Consider the following 20471-nt stretch of genomic DNA (forward strand, 5'->3'; position numbering starts at 1 on the left):
AGACCTAGAGTAGATTTGCTATGTCATAGTGTAGATGTGTGTTTAACTGTAGTACAGAGAACCAGTTTTCCAAAGTACTTTTACTGGGGTACATAGATGGCTCAGTCGTTAAGTGGCTGCCTTCAGCCCCATATTGGGCTCCCTGCTCGACGGGAAGCCTGTTTCTTCCTCTCCCACTCCCCCTGCTTGTGTTCCCTCTCTCACTGTCTCTCTCTGTCGAATAAATAAATAAATAAAATATTAAAAATGTACTTTTACCAATATGTATGCCCACTAGCAATGTATGAAAGTTTCATCTGCTCTCTATTTCTCATTGGCCCTTGGTATTTTCAGCTTTTAAAATTTTAACCGTTCTGGTAGGTATGTACCAGTATCTCATTGTGGAGTTTTAAAGATGCTTTTCATTTTGCAGTAATTTTAAACTTCTAGGAAATTTTACAAGGTACTCCTTGATTTACCCAGATTTACCAGTTATAGACATTTTGCTCCATTTGCTGTATTATTTTCTGTTTTTTTATTTGTGAAGATTTTTTCTGAATCATTTATCAGTAGGAGAAACCATGTACCCCTTTTCCATAAATAACTCATTATATATTTCCTAAGAATAAGCACATTATCTTATACAAACATAGCACTGTCAAAACCAGGACATTTATATTTGATAAAATACTGTTATGTTATGTACAATCCATCTTCCAATTTCATCATTTGTCTTAATAGTCTCCTTTGTAGGTATTCTTAGATTTTCACTTTCTTAATGTTCTTTTTTTTTTTTTCTTAAAGATTTTATTTATTTACTTGACAGAGAGAGAGATCACAAGCAGGCAGAGCAGCAGGTAGAGGGAGAGGGAGAAGCAGGCTCCTGCCAAGCAGAGAGCCCGATGTGGGGCTCGATCCCAGGACCCTGAGATCATGACCTGAGCTGAAGGCAGACACTTAACCGGCTGAGCCACCCAGGCGCCCTAATGTTGTTCTTTGATGACAGAAATCTGGATCAGATTTTAAGTGGTTTACTCTGTTAGTGCTTCTTGTATTCTTGTTTATTCTAAGACCATGAAGATATTCTCCTATATTTTCTTTTTACCTTTTTAAAGATTTATTTATTTATTTGAGAGAGAGAGAGAGACTCTCAAGCAGACTCTGTACTGAGCACAGAGCCCGACATGGGGCTCAATCCCGTGACCCTGAGATCACCACCTGAGCTGAAACCAAGAGTCCAATGTTTAACCGACTGAGCCATCTGGGTGCCCCTCCTATATTTTTTGTCAGAGGTTGTTTTTATCTTTGGGTTTATGCTTCATTTGAAATTTTTTGTGTATAGTGAGACGGGGGTCAAGGCTTCTTTTACTTAAAAGTTAAAAAAAAAACACAAAAAAACACCAACCTAATTGATTCAGCACCATTTCCTGAAAAGACTATTCTTTCCCCTCTTAAGTGCAGTAATACCATATATATGTAGGTAATTTTTGCCCTCTCTGTTTTCTATTTTTAACTATTTTTGAATTGATTTTTAAGATCCTTTTGTTTTGAAATAATTATAGACTCATGGGAATCTTACTTAGATTGTGCAACTTCCCATGATCATTTTGCCTGTTTTGACCTATATTTAAGTGTACTGATAGGATATGAACCCTATAAGATTTTCATCTGTAGACACGATGAGTAATCTTGAAATGGAGTCCCAGTATTTTTAATTGGCCATATATTAATATTCTTTAAGTCTGGTCTGGGAATTATTTACAGCCAGAGAAAGAGTGTGCATTGATCACATAGTTCTCATATTCTGTGCCTTTGCTTTTTGTTCTTTTTCTTTATGTGTACTTTCCTAGTTTAAAAAGGATTAAAAAAATAATAATAAAAAAATAAAAAGGATTGGTCAGCTTGATGGGAACTAATAAGTGATAACAAAACTTAAAAAAATGATTGTTTTAGAGGGTTAACACTATTTTAAATAGGAAATTATCTAAAAATATAAGACATGAAAATATGCAAATATAAATTTTATATGTTTGTGACTCAATCTTGCCATTATTGATATTTTAGACCAGAGGATTCTTTGTTATGGGGCGCTGGCCTTGTACATTGCAGGATATGTAGCTACATCTGTTGCCTCTGTCTGCTAGATGCCCGAAGCAACTCCCTTAACTGTGATAATTAAGGATGTCCTCCCCTGGTTTAGAACCTCTTCAGGTTGTGAACCACAACTCTAGAGAAAATTCTGGTTTAAACCACTGGCTTAGATGTATATAATTTAAGGGGGAAAAGTTGTGTGTAGTTAAGAATATCAGGGATTTACTGTGTGTGTGTGTGTGTGTGTGTGTGTGTGTGTGTATTTAGCCTATGAGTTCTAGTATTTTCTGGGAGTCTTGATTTTGCATTAGCAGTTGGGAGAATTCTTTCTTTTTAATTGCTATTTTATTTAAAAAATTGTATTTATTTATTTGTCAGAGAGAGTATGCACAAGCGGGGGAGCATTAGGCAGAGGGAGAAGCAACAACGCTGATGTTGGACTTGTTCCCAGGACTCTGGGATCATGACCTGAGCTGAAAGCAGATGCTTAATTGACTGAGCCACCCAGGCATCCCAAAGTTGGGAGAATTCTTTGTAAGCTTCTCTATAACTGTGGTCATATCTTTTTTTTTTTTTTAAGATTTATTTATTATGTGTGGGCATGTGTGCATCAGAGAGGGGAGGGGAAAAGGGAGAGGGAGAGAGAGGATTTCAAGCAGATTCTGCACTGAGCACAGAACCCAATGTGGGGCTCATCTCATGACCCTGAGATCATGACCTGAGCTAAAATCAAGAGTCAGTTGCTTAACTGACTGAGCCCCCCAGGCTCCTGGGGCTCTGGTCATGTCTTAATGGTTTTTATATATCTGGTGCCAAGTAAATTGTCTGGCAGTTAGTTGTTATATCTATGTGTTCATTTATATATGTATGTGTATATGTACACATATATGTATGTGTGTATATGTTTAATACATGTGTTTCAAGATTTCAGTCTTTTTTTAAATTTTTTTTATTTATTTTATTTTTTTTTTTAAGATTTTATTTATTTATTTGTCAAAAAGAGAGAGAGTGAGCACAGGCAGACAGAGTGGCAGAGGGAGAAGCAGGCTCCCTGTGGAGCAAGGAGCCCGATGTGGGACTCGATCCCAGGACGCTGGGATCATGACCTGAGCTGAGGGCAGCCGCTTAACCAACTGAGCCACCCAGGCGTCCCAGATTTCAGTCTTTTGCTGAATATTTTCATCTAAGAGAGTCAATTCAGAAAGACCCAAATTAAATTTCATAATCATTTGCTGCCTGCTCATGTCCCATTCCATTCCTAATCTATCCCTTCTTCCTAAAATCTCTATTTTTATTAATTAATAGCACCATAATTTTTCTATTCAGCCACACTGAAACTTTAGGGTCTATGCCAAGTATTAGTGGATACAAATATAACTAAGACCTAAGCCTTGAAGAGATCATATTCTACTTGTGTGAGATGTCACTACTTAATTGCAGTTTGTGTCAGTGCTTCCCAAATGGCATTGCTTTTGCCCCCAAGGAGGCATTTGGCCATGTTTGTGGACATGTTTTATTGTCATGATTGGAAGTTGCTGCTGGCATCTCGTGGGCAAAAGCCAGAGATGCTGCTGAGCCTCCTACAATGTCCAGGACAACGTCTACAACACAAAATTGTCCCTTCCAAAATATCAGTAAGGCTGAGTTTGAGAAACCCTGGCCTATGAGATCAGAGTTATAATGGAGGCATGGATAAAGTGCTATAGAGCACAAAGTAGTGATGAGATGCCTGGTGGAGTTTTGACACTTGTGCTGCCTAGTGAAGTTTCATAATGTTAATATAAATACTAGCATCTATAATTGGAATAATCAGAATATACCATACACATTATTTTAGGCACATTGCCTATTATTCTCTATTATCTTGTCAATTTTACTATCTTTTAAAAAGATTTACTTTTAAGTAATCTCTACACCCTTCATGGACTTGAACTCAAAATGTTGAGATCAAGAGTTACATGCTCCACTGACTGAGCCAGCCAGGAGTTCCTCAACTTACTATTCAGTTTATAGATAAAAATTTTATAGATAAAAAATTAAAGCTCACGTTTAACCCCTACAGACGCACAACCTCTCCACTATCAACATTCCACATCAGTAATCCCCTTTATCTGTGGTTTAACTTTCCATGATTTCAGTTACCCACAGTCAGCTGTCGTCCAAAACCAGATGACCATCCTTCTGACATATTGTCAGGAAGTCAGTACTGGCACCTGGGTGGCTCAGTCAGTTACGCGTCTGCCTTTGGCACAGGTCATGATCCCAGGATCCTGGGATCCAGGTCTCCACTGGACTCCCTGCTCAGTGGGGAGCCTGTTTCTCCCTCTCCCTCTGCCGCTCCCCCTGCTTGTGCTCTCTCTCTAATAAATAAATAAAATCTTGAAAAAAAAGGTCAGTAATCTAACACTCGATGACAATGCCTCCATCATTCACCTTACCTCACCTCATCACATAGGCATTTGATCATTTCATGTCATCTCAAGTAGAGTAAGTACGGTACAATGGGATGTTTTGAGAGAGAGATATTCCCACAACTTCTGTTACAGTATATTGTGATAGTTGTTATATTTTATTATTATTGTTAATCTCTTACTGTGTCTAATTTATAAATTAAACTTCATCATGGCTCATATGTAATGGAGAAAACATAGTATAGGTAGGATTTCTTGCTATTCATAGTTTTAGGTATCCACTGGAGGTCTTGGAATATATTGCCCATAGAAAGGGTGGGGGGCTACTGTATAGTTTCGCCTTTCCAGAATGTCATATGGTTGTAATCATATAGCATGTGGCTTCTTTCACTCAGATTGGCTTCTTTCACTTAGTAATATGCATTTAAGCCCAAGTCTTTTTATGGCTTGATGGCTCATTTCTTTTTAGTGCTGAATAATATTCCATTGTCTGGATGGACTATAATTTATGATAGATACCTTTAAAAAATTAAGATATACTATAAAATGTACAGATCTCAAGTCTGTGGTTTGATGACTATGTGTATGTTTATGTAATTATATATATTGTGTGTACTCATACATAAATAAATGAAAATACTATTGAGAACAAAATGTAGAACATTTTTCTTACTCAGAAAGCTCCCCAGTCAGTATTTCCCTTCCCTCCAGACAGGACAAAAAATATTTTGACCATAGATTAGTTTTGCCTAATTTTCATAATCATTTGCTGAACTTCATATTAATAGTTAATTGAACTTCATATTAATAGAGGCACACGGTATGTATTTGTTTCTGTCTTTTTTCACTAAGTGTATGTTTTAGATCCATCCATGTTCTTGCATGTTGCAATAGTTTGTATTTTTTAATTTATTACTGTGTTATATTCCGCTGATTAATTATACCAATTTGTTTAGCTATTCCCTTTTTTTATTTTTTAATTTTATTTATTTATTTATTTTTTAAAAGATTTTATTTATTTTTTTGACAGAGATCACAAGTAGGCAGAGAGGCAGGCAGAGAGAGAGAGAGGAGGAAGCAGGCTCCCTGCTGAGCAGAGAGCCCGATGCGGGGCTCGATCCCAGGACCCTGAGATCATGACCTGAGCCGAAGGCAGAGGCCCAACCCACTGAGCCACCCAGGCGCCCCAAGCTATTCCCTTTTTTTAAAAAAGATTTTATTTTATTTGTCAGAGAGAGAGAGGATGCAAGTATGCACAACCAAAGGGAGAGGCAGGCATAGGGAGAAACAGGCTCCCTACTCACATAGGGCTCCATCCCAGGACCCTGGGATCATGACCTGAGCTGAAGGCAGACACTGAACTGACTGAGCCACCCCGGCACCCCATGTTTAGCTATTCTCCTTTTGGTGGGCATTTGTGTTTCTGTAACGAATACAGCTTCTCTGAACATAATTGTAGATATATGTGCTCCATTTTTCCTTTTTGGGGGGGCAAAAGGGGAGGGAGAGAGAAAGAATCTTAAGCAGGCTCCATGCCCAGCGTGGAGCCTCTCATGGGGCTCAGTCTTATGACCATGAGATTATGACCTGAGCCAAAATCAAGAGTCAGAAGCTTAACCGACTGAGCCACCCAGGCACCCCATGTGTGCTCTGTTTTTGAGTATGTACCTAAGAGTAAAATTGCTGGGTCACAGGTGAGGCACATATTTAACTTGATTAGAAACTGCTTACAGGGCGTCGTAATCCCAGGGTCCTGGGATCGAGCCCCACATCAGGCTCCCTACTCAGTGGGAAGTCTGCTTCTCCCTCTCCCACTCTCCTGCTTGTGTTCCCTCTCTCACTGTCTCTCTCTGTGTCTTATAAATAGATAAACTCTTTAAAAAAATTGCTTACAGTTTTTCAGAGAGGTTGTATTATTATACGCTTCTATCTGCATTATCTGAGAGTTCTGGTTGCTTCACTTCCTGCTGCCATTGGTGTTGTCAGGCATTTTTTATCATCTTCTCAATCTTACAAGTTTGTATGATATCTATTTTATAGAAGAAAAACCTTAGCCTTCTATTTAGTATAATGTTTCTCTTTGGTTAGATATCCATTGCAAAACTATCTTCAATCAACAGATTATATCAGGATAGGTTTACAATACCAATGAAATATGACAAACTCAGTCTTTTAGAAGTGGAAAAAGGCTGTAAGCCAAAATTGACTTATCTGTAGCACTGTTTTCTCTCTCTTTCCAACTGGACATGTATTCCACACAAAATAAAATAACAAGTTAAAGGGAATCCAGTTTGTGTGTGTGAGTGATGATGAAGTGTTTATGACAGCTGCTAGGCTGACACTCTGTGTAATGGTGTTACATTGACTTCTGAACACCTTCCAGTCTGCCTCCAGGCGTGTGTGTCTGTGTAGTCTGAGTGGTTTTACATTAACATCTACCCTGAGTAAGATCTTTTGACTACAGAAGTGTTACTTGCAAATGGAAGATACCATGAGGGCTGCTTCAAAGCTCAGAATGGTATTTGGACTGGTGGTGCCGAAGCAGTGGCTGGGGTTTTGAAGTGTAATGTCTGAATCTGTGTTGCATAACCAAAGGAACGTGCGAGTTTAAACGGCCTTTCTTTGATCTTCCTTTCAAAAATCAGGCTGAAGGGGAAAGGTGAAAGTCGCCTTAAAATACTCCTCTCTGTGTGTGCGCGAAAATTTGGAAGTATGAAAATATGATTACAAGTTCCATTCATTATTTTTGTTCTGTGGTTTTCATATTGTTCTTGAAACTCACTTCCTTCTTGCCTCCAGTTTTGTATTTTGAATTTAGTGTCAAGACCAAAATATAGACTCAGTTTCTGTCTGCTTTATGTGGTTAGCAAATATCTGCTCTATAAGTTGTTAGTCCTCAAAAATATGTGTTTTAGGTGGTTTTTGTGGTTTGCATTTTTTTTTTCTTGATGGCATACAGAGTAGGTTACAGAGATACTGACACTCTGACATTAACTGAATCACTTGTGGTTAGTTAGGCAAAAATAAAACAAAAACGTTGTCCCTGTCTTCCTCCTAATGTTAGGAGCTTTCAAAAGAGTTACTTTTTTTTTTTTTTTTAAACTATTAGGAGTACTTTCTTCAAACTGTGCTATCTTAAGTTTTTGAAATTGCTAGAACAAGTGTGACACATAAAATAACGCCCTGGCAATGACTTGTTAGTGAAAAAAAGGCCCGAGTTTAAAAATGGTTTTGAGGGGCGCCTGGGTGGCTCAGTAAGCCTCTGCCTTCGGCTCAGGTCATGATCTCGGGGTTCTGGGATCGAGCCGGCGTCGGGCTCTCTGCTCAGCAGGGAGCCTGCTTCCCTCTCATTCTCTGCCTGCCTCTCTGCCTACTTGTGATCTCTGTCAAATAAATAAATAAAATCTTGAAAAAAAAAGGTTTTGAATACAGTATATTCATAGGAGATTCTAATGCCTCTGGTCTGGTCATTTTGGGGGAATATTGTTCTTTGTGTCCTCAGATCTAAAGTGAAAATATATCATCAAACTGGCTCACAGGGTGATGCTAGAGAGAGACTATTAGCTCTTAATAGAAATTGCTTTGAAGTTATAATAGTCACTCATGTAGCTAGTATAGTCCTTTTGTTACTTATTAGTTGAATACCTCAGTATTAGATGACACTTCTCACTTCTTTCCATATCTCCCTTTATATTTTTTACCTTTCCTCTCTAATTAAAAAAAAATATATTGCCGTGACTTTTTAAGGTAGAAAAACAGTCATGAAGCAGCCTTCTTTTTACAGAATTTCTTCATTGGGTCAGTTGTGTGGTCTGTTTGATTAGCACATATGTAACAATTAGCAAAGTGATAACTATACACTTGTACATTTAAATCAGCTAAGTGAGTTCCTTTTGTTGCTTTAAAAACTGAATTCCTTAGTATAAGACCTCATCACCTCTTCATTCTCACTCTGTATTTTTACCTCTTATCCTTATTTTTTGGGGGGGTTATTAGGGAAGGTTAATTTATTTATGGAATTTCCACATTTTCCCATGTCTATATCAATATCTATATAAATAAAAATTAATAAACTTTATTTTTTATACATTTACATAAAAATTAAATAGAAAGTACAGAGAATTCCTGTATCCCCTCACCACTCCCATTTGCCCCTTAGTAAGGTACATTTGTTAAAATTAATGAACCAATATTGATAAATTATTAATAATGTAAGTCTATAGTTTACATTTTCTCCTTAATTAAAAAAAATTTTTTTTAAAAGATTTTATTTATTTATTTGACAGAGAGACAGAGCACAAGTAGGCAGAGAGGCAGGCAGAGAGAGGAGGGGGAAGCAGGCTCCCTGCCGAGCAGAGAGCTTGATGCGGGACTCGATCCCAGGACCGTGGGATCATGACCTGAGCCGAAGGCAGAGGCTTTAACCCACTGAGCCACCCAGGCACCCCGTTAATTAAAATTTTTTTATTTGGTGTTACCTTTTAAGTTTAAAACTAGTGAAACAATTCTCTTTTTTCAGGAACTTCATTTCAGCTGTGTCTGTCTGGTTAGTGCATGTGGAACAGTTAGAAAGATTGCTAGCTCTACATTTGAATATTTAAATGGTCTGTTCTTACATCACAGTTGGTTAGGAAACCTGTCGCAGGTAAAGACATCATATAAACTCCTATAGGTTGGAATGAGTGTGGGATATTTGCCAGAAAGGCTGGAGACTGCCTTGATCTTGAGTGTAAGTGTGAAGAGTAGTGTGATAAAAACTGCAGTACAGATAATATGCTCCTTCACACCTTGGTAAGAGTCCTTTTATTGAGAGCTGTAAAACATAGGAAGTAATATACCGGGGGGCTCAAGAATGAGTTTTAGCAAATGTGTTTTATGATATGGTATTATGATAAATTTCCAGACATGAAGTGTTAATAACATGCTTTGAGAATAGTGGGGGCAAGTCTAATTTATGCCCAATACCATTAACGTTGAATAATGAGGCCGATACAGGCCCAGTCATTTTATTCATCCATTCATTCAGCAACATCTTGATTTAACTATGTTTAAGGTTACGCCTTTTAAACACACAATTTAGTCATCACTGTTGCCCCTTGTTTTTTTTTTTTTTAATTTTTTTTTTCAAGATTTTATTTATTTATTTGACAGAGATCAAAAGTAGGCAGAGAGGCAGGCAGAGAGAGGGGGAGAAGCAGGCTCCCCGCTGAGCAGAGAGCCCAGTGCAGGCTCATCCCAGGATCCTGAGATCATGACCTAAGCCGAAGGCAGAGGCTTTAACCCACTGAGCCACCCAGGCGCCCCTGTTGCCCCTTATTTTATTTTATTTTATTTTTAAAGATTTTATTTATTTATTTGACAGAGAGAGAGATCACAAGTAGGCAGAGAAGCAGGCAGAGAGAGAGGAAGAAGCAGGCTCCCTGCTGAGCAGAGAGCCCGATGTGGGGCTCAATCCCAGGACCCTGGGATCATGACCTGAGCCAAAGGCAGAGGCTTTAGCCCACTGAACCACCCAGGTACCCCACCCCTTATTTTAAAGCCAGCTCATATTTAGCAAATTTGTATAGTTAGTAAATTATTTTCTACTAAAATAAACTGCCAGAATATTTGATGTTGATGTGTGGTATTTGTTACTGATGATCCTGGCATATTGTTGTGTACTTGGCATTGTTGCTGTAGGCCATGATTTTGGGAAAAGAATAAAACTTCCAGGGTCCCCCTTGTTGACTTGCTCAGACTTCCCAGGGGGAATGAAAGCCATTACTAGTTTGGAGCACTCTGATATGAAAGATATTTTTGATTGAAAGTCAGGATGTGCGTGAGATAAACACAGGGAATACTTTTTCTTCTGTTGTCTTTCTTGTCTGGTGTCTTGGTTTTCAATTTGTATTTCTAGCCTGGAAATCATCTGCTCTGTATGCTATAGCCATTTTGAAAAAAAAAAATAGGCAAATTAATAGCTCTTTTAAATTTTTTTATTTTAAAGGTGAAAACTTGTGAAAGTATTTATCAAGAAAAAACCTAATCATTATCTTTTGTTTGAACTGCTTGAGTTATAAGGAAATACATAGTAATTTTTATGTTTCCTATCTTAAACAGGGACTGAATTTGCTTTGAATATTTGTATGAATTTTTACAAATCAATATTTTCCACTTCAAGAGATGGATATCATGTTGGTATAACTAAACTATCATATCTTAGTTTGGGGGAAAGTTTACTCATTACTGGATTTGGAATTAAGATATGAATTAGATTAGTATGAAAAGTTCTACCTTTTTCGTGAAATGAGTTCTTGAATCTCATTCATATTCTGAACTGTCATAAATACATCTAGAAATTGAGGGTCCTTCAGGACAAAATTCTTACGTCATTTGCCTTGACGGAGGGTCACTATAATAAAGACTGTTTATATAGTTAGTTTGAGGCAGCATTGCTTTTCAGAAGAGACTGATCTGCATTTCATTCACTGTGCAAAATAGATTTAAATCCATAATCCCTTAGAATCAGGCAACTGTAGTGGGCAGGGTACTTTAACAGTCATTCATGGAATAGTATAACTACTGAATTCCAGTAAGCAAATGAAAAGACATTTGATCAACCTCTTCAGTCTTGAAGAAAATGCAGATTAAAACCACAATGACGGTCCCATTGAACACCCACCAGAATGGCTGATAAAAACGTTGGTGAGGATATGGAGCAGGTAGAACTCTTTTACATTGCTGGTGGAAGTGTAAACTTGTACAGTCACTGTAGAAAACTATTTTGTTGAAATCTACAAAATATGCACATATGCCTAATATGGGAACAATTCTCCTAGTAGACATATACCCAGAAGAAATACATGTGTGTTCGCTAAATGTGCAAGAATATTCATAGCATTGTTCTTTATAGCATTATTTTAAAAATGGTAAAATCATGGCTCTCATACAACTGTAAAATGGACATGTCATAGATTTTATTTAACTTATTAATAAATGAGGTATTATTTGGCAAGTCGTTACAGCTGGATCAAAGGAAATCTTAAGAACTGATTCAGGCAGGGGCGCCTGGGTGGCTCAGTGGGTTGGAGCCTCTGCCTTCGGCTCAGGTCGTGATCCCGGGGTCCTGGGATCGAGCCCCGCGTCGGGCTCTCTGCTCAGCAGGGAGCCTGCTTCCCTTCCTCTCTCTCTGCCTGCTTCTCTGCCTACTTGTGATCTCTGCCTGTCAAATAAATAAACAAAATCTTAAAAAAAAATTAAAAAAAAAAAAAAAAGAACTGATTCAGGCAATTAGGGGAATACTGAAATGAACTTGTTATGAGATGCAAACTTGGTTAATATACTATTGAAACTAAAATGTACTGCCTGGAATCATCTTTTTTATAGAGGCAATTCAATTCTATCTCTTCCAGACAAAATTCATTTGCATTTCTGTGGACAAGAGTCAGTAACATTACTATTTGTTTTCTGTAACTTACAGTATTGCAAAATAACCCATTCAAAAGAAAGGTGCAGATGTTTATAGAACCAAATAACCCCCAAGGGCCTATTAGACACGCCTGGTAATCCATTGAAAGGACATAACAGTAATTTTTTTTCTTACTTGGAAGTTTTTTGCAATTTCTTCTGTCATCTTATGAGCCCAAAACTAGAAACAACCCAGAAGTCCACCAAGGATAAAATGGATAAATTGTAGTATTTTTCATGCAGTGAAAATCTGTATAACAACAGGGATAAAAAAAAAAGGTACAATTAAAAAAAGAAGGATGCCTGGGTGGCTCGGTTGGTTGAGCGGCTGCCTTCGGCCCAGGTCATGATCCCGGGGTTCTGGGATCAAGTATCACATTGGGCTCCCTGCTCCGAGGAGAGCTTGCTTCTCTCTCTCCCTCTGCCTGCCGCTCTGCCTTGTTGTGCTCTCTATCTATCAAATAAATAAATAAAAATCTTAAAAAAAAAAAAAAAGAAAAAGGTACAATCATATGCAACAATACGAATGAATTTCATATACATGTAATGTGCACAAGAAGCCATTCACAGAAGAGTACATACTGTGTGATTCTGCATAAAATTGAATGAGTAAAACTTGTGTGTAATGCATTAGTGGTTATGATTATTCTGGAGTTGGGTTTGTGACTGGGAAGGTATGTGGAGGAACCTTCTGAGTATCATGTTCTGTTTCTTGATGATTATGCTGGTAACAGAGGTATATTAACATGGAAAATTCACTAAGCTGTACATAGATGTATGATTTATGTGTTATTTCTGTGTTGGTTATTTTTCAACAAAGTTTGCTAAAAAGAATCAACTTGCAGACACAGTTCTCCAATTTGGCCAGTATCTAAAAGGGGAGTTGGGCGTATAAATATGTACTCTTGTCTTGATTCTTAGTCATTACAGAGCACTATTATTATTATTATTTTTATTTTTAAATACTTTATTTATTATTTATTTGACAGAGATCACAAGTAGGCAGAGAGGCAGAGAGAGAGAGAGGAAGGGAAGCAGGCTCCCTGCCGAGTAGAGAGCCCAATGCAGGGCTCAATCCCAGGACCCTGGGATCATGACCTGAGCCAAAGGCAGAGGCTTTAACCCACGGAGTCACCCAGGAGCCCCTAGCATTATTGTTACTGTTGTTGGTATTTGATTGACTTTTCTGTTCTGTAGTCAGATACCTTGGAAAAGTCATCACGATTTCAGAAACAAGTTTAGTTCTGAGGGCTAGATGACCTTCGTTTGCTTTTAGAATTCTCTAACAGTAGTTATAAAGCTCTCCCACAACTTTTATAGCCCTTTCTCTGTGTGTATTATTGTCTCGGCTGTTATAATTTCCTTTTGCCGTAGATTGAGCTGTGAGATTCTAAACTTGTACTCCCCCCAACTTTTTTGGTTTGGTATGTAATTTGCATATTTTCACCATGCGAAAGCTATTTTCTATGGTTGGAAAAGATTTTTTTCCTACAGTGTGAACAAATCATTCTTTGTTCTCCTTATTGTGCCTCCAAACTGGTACGTCCGGTTTATGCTCCAAACAACAAAAGTCTGTCATCAGAAATTAAAATGCCAGTAAGAACAAAGGCAGAGACCCATGAGGAACTCTTGGAGAGGTTTCCTCCCTGTTTGCTCCTCTCCCCAAGTTACCACCGTTGCCAGGAAGTTGGAACATTGCTTGGTACACTCCTTCTTGTAGTTCTCCCCTTGTATTTATTATTGTTGGATTAAAAATGAACTTACAGCTCCTGGTAGTTCTTGTCAGGATATATAAAACCCTCATCTCTGAGATTTTTTGCCATTTTCAATTAGCTCTTTTTAAGAGATGTAAAAATCACTGTGAAAACCATTAAAAAAGTTAATCAGTTTTGACACTCATTTATTTGAGAGCACAATTACCAGTGAACATACTGTATGAAATTATTAGAGGCAATTGAAAGCGGCAGCTAAAGCTGAGCCTGTAAGGACTTATCCATCTTCTGTTCTTTCTAAAATGTGCACTCGTCACGTCTTTATCTGTATATATTTTGTTGGCAATTCTGTTCTGAAATAGCATTCCAGTGTAGCAGTTGTGCACACAGTTGGGAGAGTTCTCTCCAAGTTTGACATTTGTGACTCCCTTAGTATACTTTAGAATTAGGCTTCTAACAATCTTGATTTTAACATATTCACAAATGTCTATAATAAATAGTGATAGGATGTTTCTTCATCCTTATGTTACAATTAAAGATTTTAGAATTTAACTTAGAGGCAATAAAGAATGGGTAATAAACGCAGGATGCATTTTGTAATCATTCCTAATGTTCTTTCTTACCTGTTGCTGTACATTTAAAGAGGGATTTAGAGTAGAAGCTAGGAATAGAATAGAGCATTTAGAGGTCTGTTTTGAAAGCTGTTACGCTAAGGAGCATGGTGTGCTCTAATTTCAAAATGTTTTTCAATGTCAGAGTAAGCGCTTGTGTATTAAATCCAGTGTTAAACGTTTATCGTATTGTGAGAATGCTGAGACAGCTTGCCTTATTCTTCATTATTTAGTGTAATTTAGTACATAGCTCAGTTAAATATGATTAGACTTTTTTTTTAAACTTTAAGGTTTATTTCATAAAACCAAAAGCTACATGCTAGACCTGTGACATATGGCAATAAAGTACAGAGCAGATTTTGTGTCAGAATACCATGACTTGTATTTGTTATAGTGGAAAGTGTTTTTCATTGCTCTGCATTATAATTTCAGTGCAAGTTCAAAGAGATCATGATTTTTAGATTTCAGAGAAGTATGGTTACTGCCCCAGGTGGGAGTTTGAACAAAGTGACCTTTTAAAACTTCTAGATTTTAAATTCTGTTCTCTAATAGTAAACTGTAGACTTAAGAGCTACAGTATCTGATGGCCCTATTTTTCATGTAGAAAATTAATATCCACAAAGGAATTTGTAGAGCGCTCCATTCTTATCTTCGGCTATCCTGAGTTTATGGCTTTGTTATGTTTAATTGGTGATAGGTGGTGCTGTTGTTGCACAGTTAGTGTGAAGAGCCTAGCATTCCTCAAATCTTCTGCATCCCACGTGTTCCAGAGGGATTTACCATTGCGGCCCATGAATGAGTTGAAATAATTTTTGTAAGCAAAATGAATATGACGTATCTTTAGGTATCCTGATAATTCAACATTTATAAGAAACAAAATATTTATAGTTTGCAGCTCTCAATTTCAGATAGAAGACAAGCTGAAGAGCTGAAAAAGCAGTTAATCTTAAAGACAGTGCTGCAGATATACAGTTTAATATTGAAAGCTTTAGAAGCCATTTATCTTGTATGCGTTGTGGATATTCTAAACTGCTTGTTTGGCACGCCTGTTAAAAAACTACCATCAGCATGTTTCCTCTGTTGACTGTTTATCATTGTTACCTTTGTCTTCAGTTCTTGGGTATTTAGAACTGGTTTTATCTTTTTTGCCATTTTCCCTGATATCAACATAGGCCATCAAACACTTAAGAATTATGGAAATGTGGAACACCTGGATGGTTCTGCTGGTTAGGTGTCTGCTTTTGGCTCCTGTCATGATCCCAGGGTCGTAGGATCCAACTCTCTGCTCTCTGAGCTCTCTGCTCAGTGGGGGTGCCTGGTTCAACCTTTGCCTGCTGCTCCCCCTGCTTGTGTACTCTCTGTCTCTGGCAAATAAATTGAATCTTAAAAAGGAAAAAAATATGAAAAAAAAACAAAAAGGAAAAAATATGGAAATGTATTGGGAACTACATTACCACTTAAAGCAGTCTGGAAAGCCTTTCCTAACTAATTCTAATTTAATCTGCTCAGTACTTCAATTTGCCACAGAGTTTTTCCTTGAGCTGCTAGTTTTGAAAAGCGATTGTTTTCACACTCAACACATACATTGTCATATCTCTTTTTCCTTTGGGCTAATAGACTACTGTACTTTCTGTATCTGAGGAATAACTTCGGTACAGCTCAAAACAATCTGACATTCATGCAGTGTTTGATCTAGGTGTATAATAAAAATGATGACATTTAAAGGTGCTTACATACTACTTTTGTAATTCATAGAATATTGAAATTACAAGTATCTTTGAGGTCCGTTAGCCCCTTTACCTTTTCAGTTTGTACATGCAAATGAATACGGGCTTAGGAGAGGTTGGGGGGAGTGGGGAGATGTTGATCACAGGGTAAGAGTTACAGTTATGTAGCGTGAGTAAGTCTAGGGATCTATTGTTCATGCACCATGACTGTAGTTAGTAACACTGTACTGAATACTGGAAAACTGGTGCTCTCATCATACAAACAAGGTAACTGAGGAGATGGCTGCAGTGGTCATTTTATCATGTATGTATATTAAATCATCATGTTGTACACCTTAAATGCATACAATTTTCATCCAAAAAATATTTTTAAAAATATAGGTATATATAAGTTAAATGATTTATTCAAGGTGCTTAACAGGTAACATACCCTCACTGGGTATGTAGGTCATTCACATTTACTACAGTGTTCTTTGCAATTTGTTTTGCTTTTTCTCATTACAACATATTTACAAAAGTTACTACCACATTTAAGTTCTGCTTTTCAGAATACTAAGAATATTTACCTTTTTCTTACATGGAAAACTTCGTACTGATTTAAAAAATCGTAACTGCTTTGCTGTAAAATGAAAGGCAATTGTGCAGGAACTGAATAGACGTATAGTAGTTTATTAAAGATAAGAATTACAGACTTCAAGAACAGATCATTCATTTTCCTATTTATGTCAAGTGTGAGGAAATGAAAATCTCTTCATTTTCTCAAAATATTTGTGGTAATTTAAACATGAATATACCTAATGTGTGTGAACAACCATAAATGTGTGTATTTGTGTGCATGTGTGCATATATTACATTTCAGACAAAAAATTGTGATAAAATTTAGGAGATCTTGTTTTCTTATAATCATGTTCTGACCTGCATTTTCATTTACTGAAATTTTTTGTCTTCTCATGCAGATCAGTGGGGAAGCACAGGAGCTCTTTTCTGTTCGACATGGCCCCATTCGAGCGGCTAGAATCTTGCCTGCTCCACAGTTTGGTGAGTGTAGCCCTTAAGAAAAAAACAAATCATTCAGGAGTTTCTCTTTTATTGGTCTTGGACTGCAGACAGCAAGAATGATAACTAAAGTCTATTTTCCTCCAAGTGCCCCTACCCTTCCCTTCCTCCTCACAAGATAAACTCCTGTTCGTCAGTTGAGATGGAAATAGGTAATCTTAACCAATTCAATATGGCCATTCACATTCTACTGTGGTTTTGATTTATCTTCAACCACTTTGATCTCGATTTAGCCTCTGACTTTGCTGGCTCTGTCTTGAAGCCCTCTTCTCTCTTGGTTTGCATGGCATTACTCTTCCCAGATCCCTTCCTTGCTGACTGTGCTGCTTTTGTTAGTTTCTGGCTTAGCTTTCTTCTGTGGGTATTCCCCAAGTCTCTGTTGTTCTCATATCTTTGCTCTTCTTAGTTATTCTTACTGCCTTGGAGAGGTTGGTTTTCACCATTATCTCGCTTGTAGATGAGTCTGCTGTCTGCATTTCCAGCTATGTCAGAAGTACAGTTGTGGGCTTCTGACCTTCGTCTCTGCTTTAAAAAGTAATACTTTTTAATGCTTAAATGTTGTATTTAGATATTATGTATGTTTTGTTCTTATTATTTTTTTTTAATCAAATACATGTTTAAATGACACCTGGTAGCTGGGTGCCTGAATAACTCCTGGCACTTTAATGATCTGAGCTTTCTGTTGTGTTTTCTCATGAACTTGCCTCTGTTCACTCAGTCATATTTTTGCACGAGCAATAAAAACACAGTCAATTAAATCTTATTTGCATACTTTAAAATCTTTTAAAAAAGAGGGTGTTAAAATATTTTAATTCTATTATACTTGAAAGTTTTTCCAGAAATTGAGTAATCTTCCTTATAATACTTCATTGAGCAGTGAATTCTCTAAACTGGTAAGAATGCTGTGTGTTAAAACTTACTACCATGTGCATTATGCATTAAGCATATGCATAAGCAATGTCAGGGATTATTTTAGTGGCTGAGTCTGCTTAATTGAAATGAAAGGGTGAAGGTAACAAGGCAGTAACATCCTGCAGTCATGTAGAGATTTTTGTCCTTGTTATGGGACGATATGGTATACCCAGAGTTCAGTGGTCTCTCCTTTGGGCTCTCTCTCTCTCTCTTGCTCTGTTTTTTTGTTGCATTTGAGTTTTGGTGAAATCCTTTGACGAGGAAGACTGTGGAACATCTTTTTCCAGAAGGTTTATGGAATAGCCAGCTTTCTCTTTGGATGGTTGGACTCAAGAACAATGTTATTATTAAAAGACTTTGCTATGTCTTTGTTTCTTTTGTATGTAATTCACAGACGCAGATTTTTCTCTCTTCAGTTCATTTACGAAGCTCTTTTGTTTATGCCAGTTATTAATGTTCAACTTTTCTCAGCTTTTATTTTGGGCAGAAATACTTCATGAGAGAGTATAAAGCTATAAAAGTTAGTATTGCTAGTAGGATTTGAGTATATTTAACTTATTTCATCTAATTAAAAGAAGATTTATCTCTCTACTATATTTCTAAAAATATAATATTAGATTTGAAATACAGTTTCACATAGCTAAGTGTTCTCTTATCCACAGGTTATAAATGTGTCACTTTTGTTGTATTTGATTAAGTTTTTGGATTTGTTTTTACTGAAGTCCGACATGTGACTGATCACATAAAATCTGTAATGGAAACTAGAACACCTCATCCCTCTCTTGTCCATTTTCCTTTGTGTGATCATTTTGGTGGAGTAAGTCTTTTAGTAGCTTCCTGAAAAAGGATGTGTGGTAAATTTTGTCTGAAGATGTCTTTATTCTTTCTTAATTCTTGTTTGGTAATTTTGCTGGGTAACAAATCCTTGTTGGTAAATGATGTTACTTGAGAATTTTGAAGGCATTGATCTAGTGCTATGATTGAAGAGTCTGAAGCCATTTTGATACCCTTTTCTTTGTCTGTGGCTTGTTTTTCCTGTCTGGGAGTTAGTAGAATGTTGGTCTTTGTTCCTCGTGTTCTGAAGCTTTACATTGTTGTTTCTTAGTTCATACATTGTCCTGGGCCCCTTCAATGTGGGAATGCAAGTAGTATAGTTTTGAGAAAATTTCTTGAATTAATTTTTTGATGGTTTCTTCTAAGTTTTCTTTGTTCTCTCTTTCTGGTACTTTTATTATTTGGTTCTTAGACCCCCTAGAATGATTAATGATTAATTTAGAAAAATAATTTCTTTCATGTTCTTTTTGGGAGATTGTCTCAATGTGGATTACTAATTCTTTTATTGAATAATTCTTTCTACTATCATGTTTCTCTTAATCTTACCTTCTCATACCTAACACCTCGCTCTCTCTCAGCCTGCACCCCCCCCCTTCCTCTCTCTCTGCCCTCTCTTTTCTTTCTTTCTTGGTGTAATTTACATATAAATATTACCAATAGAATCCAGTGACACATAAAAAGAATTATATATCACCACCAATAAAGGATATTTCAGAAATACAAGGCTGGTTAATGTTTGAAATTCAATCAGTATAATTCACATTAATAGAACGAAGAAAAGCTGTATGACCATCTTACTGTAAGTGGAGAATACCTTTGATAGAATTCAGTAGCCATATATGACTAAAAAAAACTTTCAGCAGGGTGCCTGGGTGGCTCAGTCAGTTAAATGTCTGGCTCTCGATTTCAGCTCGGGTCATGATCTTGGGGTTGTGAGATTGACCCCCGCATTGGGCTCCTTGCTCATCACAGAGTCTGCTTGAGATTCTCTCTCTCCCTCTACCCTTCCCCCCTGTTCACTTGTCCTCTGTAAAGAAATAAAATCTTAAAAAAAACTTTCAGCAAATTAGGATAGAGATACTCCCAGCATAATAAAGATTATAAAAAAATCTACTGCTAACATCATACTCAGTAGTGATATATTAAATACTTTCCTGTTGAGTTTGGGATGACTTCTACCGTAACTTCTATTTGTCTTTGAATGCAGGTCCTAGTCATTATAATAAGGCAAGAAAAAGAAATAAGAGGTGTAAATATTAGGATGAAAGATGTAAAATTGTCTTTATTCACTGGTAATTTGATTGTGTATATGGAAAATACAAAAGAATCTATAAACTGTTAAAATTAGTAAGTAAATTTAGTGTAGCTTTTGCATACCAGGTTCATTAGATCTTTTGTGAACTGATCCCCTCACTGTGTGTTTTTCCAGCATCATTTTCAGTCATCCTTAACCAGCGTTCCCGATCTTCCCCTTCCTTGCCCTAATAGTACTCTCCGATAATTTAACTGTACTTCTTTCATTTCCTTAAATGATCCATCCTCTTAAAGGTCATTTCATTGTTATTTCCTTTTCTAGAACTCTCATGTCCATCTAACCCTTTTTGCTCCATAGTCAATATTAGTATGTGCTCTCATAGGACTTACTTTTTTTTTTTCTTTTTAGAGATTTATTTATTTTAGAGGGAGGGAGAG

At 37.0% G+C, this 20471-nt stretch overlaps 1 protein-coding gene across 6 annotated transcripts in view; it reads left to right on the forward strand.

Annotated features, from left to right (window-relative positions):
• The window catches only part of BCAS3 (BCAS3 microtubule associated cell migration factor), a 581171-nt gene that overhangs the window by 38771 nt on the left and 521929 nt on the right, over positions 1-20471 (forward strand). For all 6 annotated transcript variants that reach the window (XM_080825313.1, XM_080825315.1, XM_080825314.1 and 3 more), the window contains exon 6: positions 16934-17015. In XM_080825313.1, coding sequence (XP_080681439.1) covers positions 16934-17015 — 82 coding nt within the window. The remainder of the gene's footprint in view (positions 1-16933; positions 17016-20471) is intronic.

Source organism: Martes martes (assembly GCF_963455335.1).
Source record: "Martes martes genome assembly, chromosome: 16".
Taxonomy (NCBI): Eukaryota; Metazoa; Chordata; class Mammalia; order Carnivora; family Mustelidae; genus Martes; species Martes martes.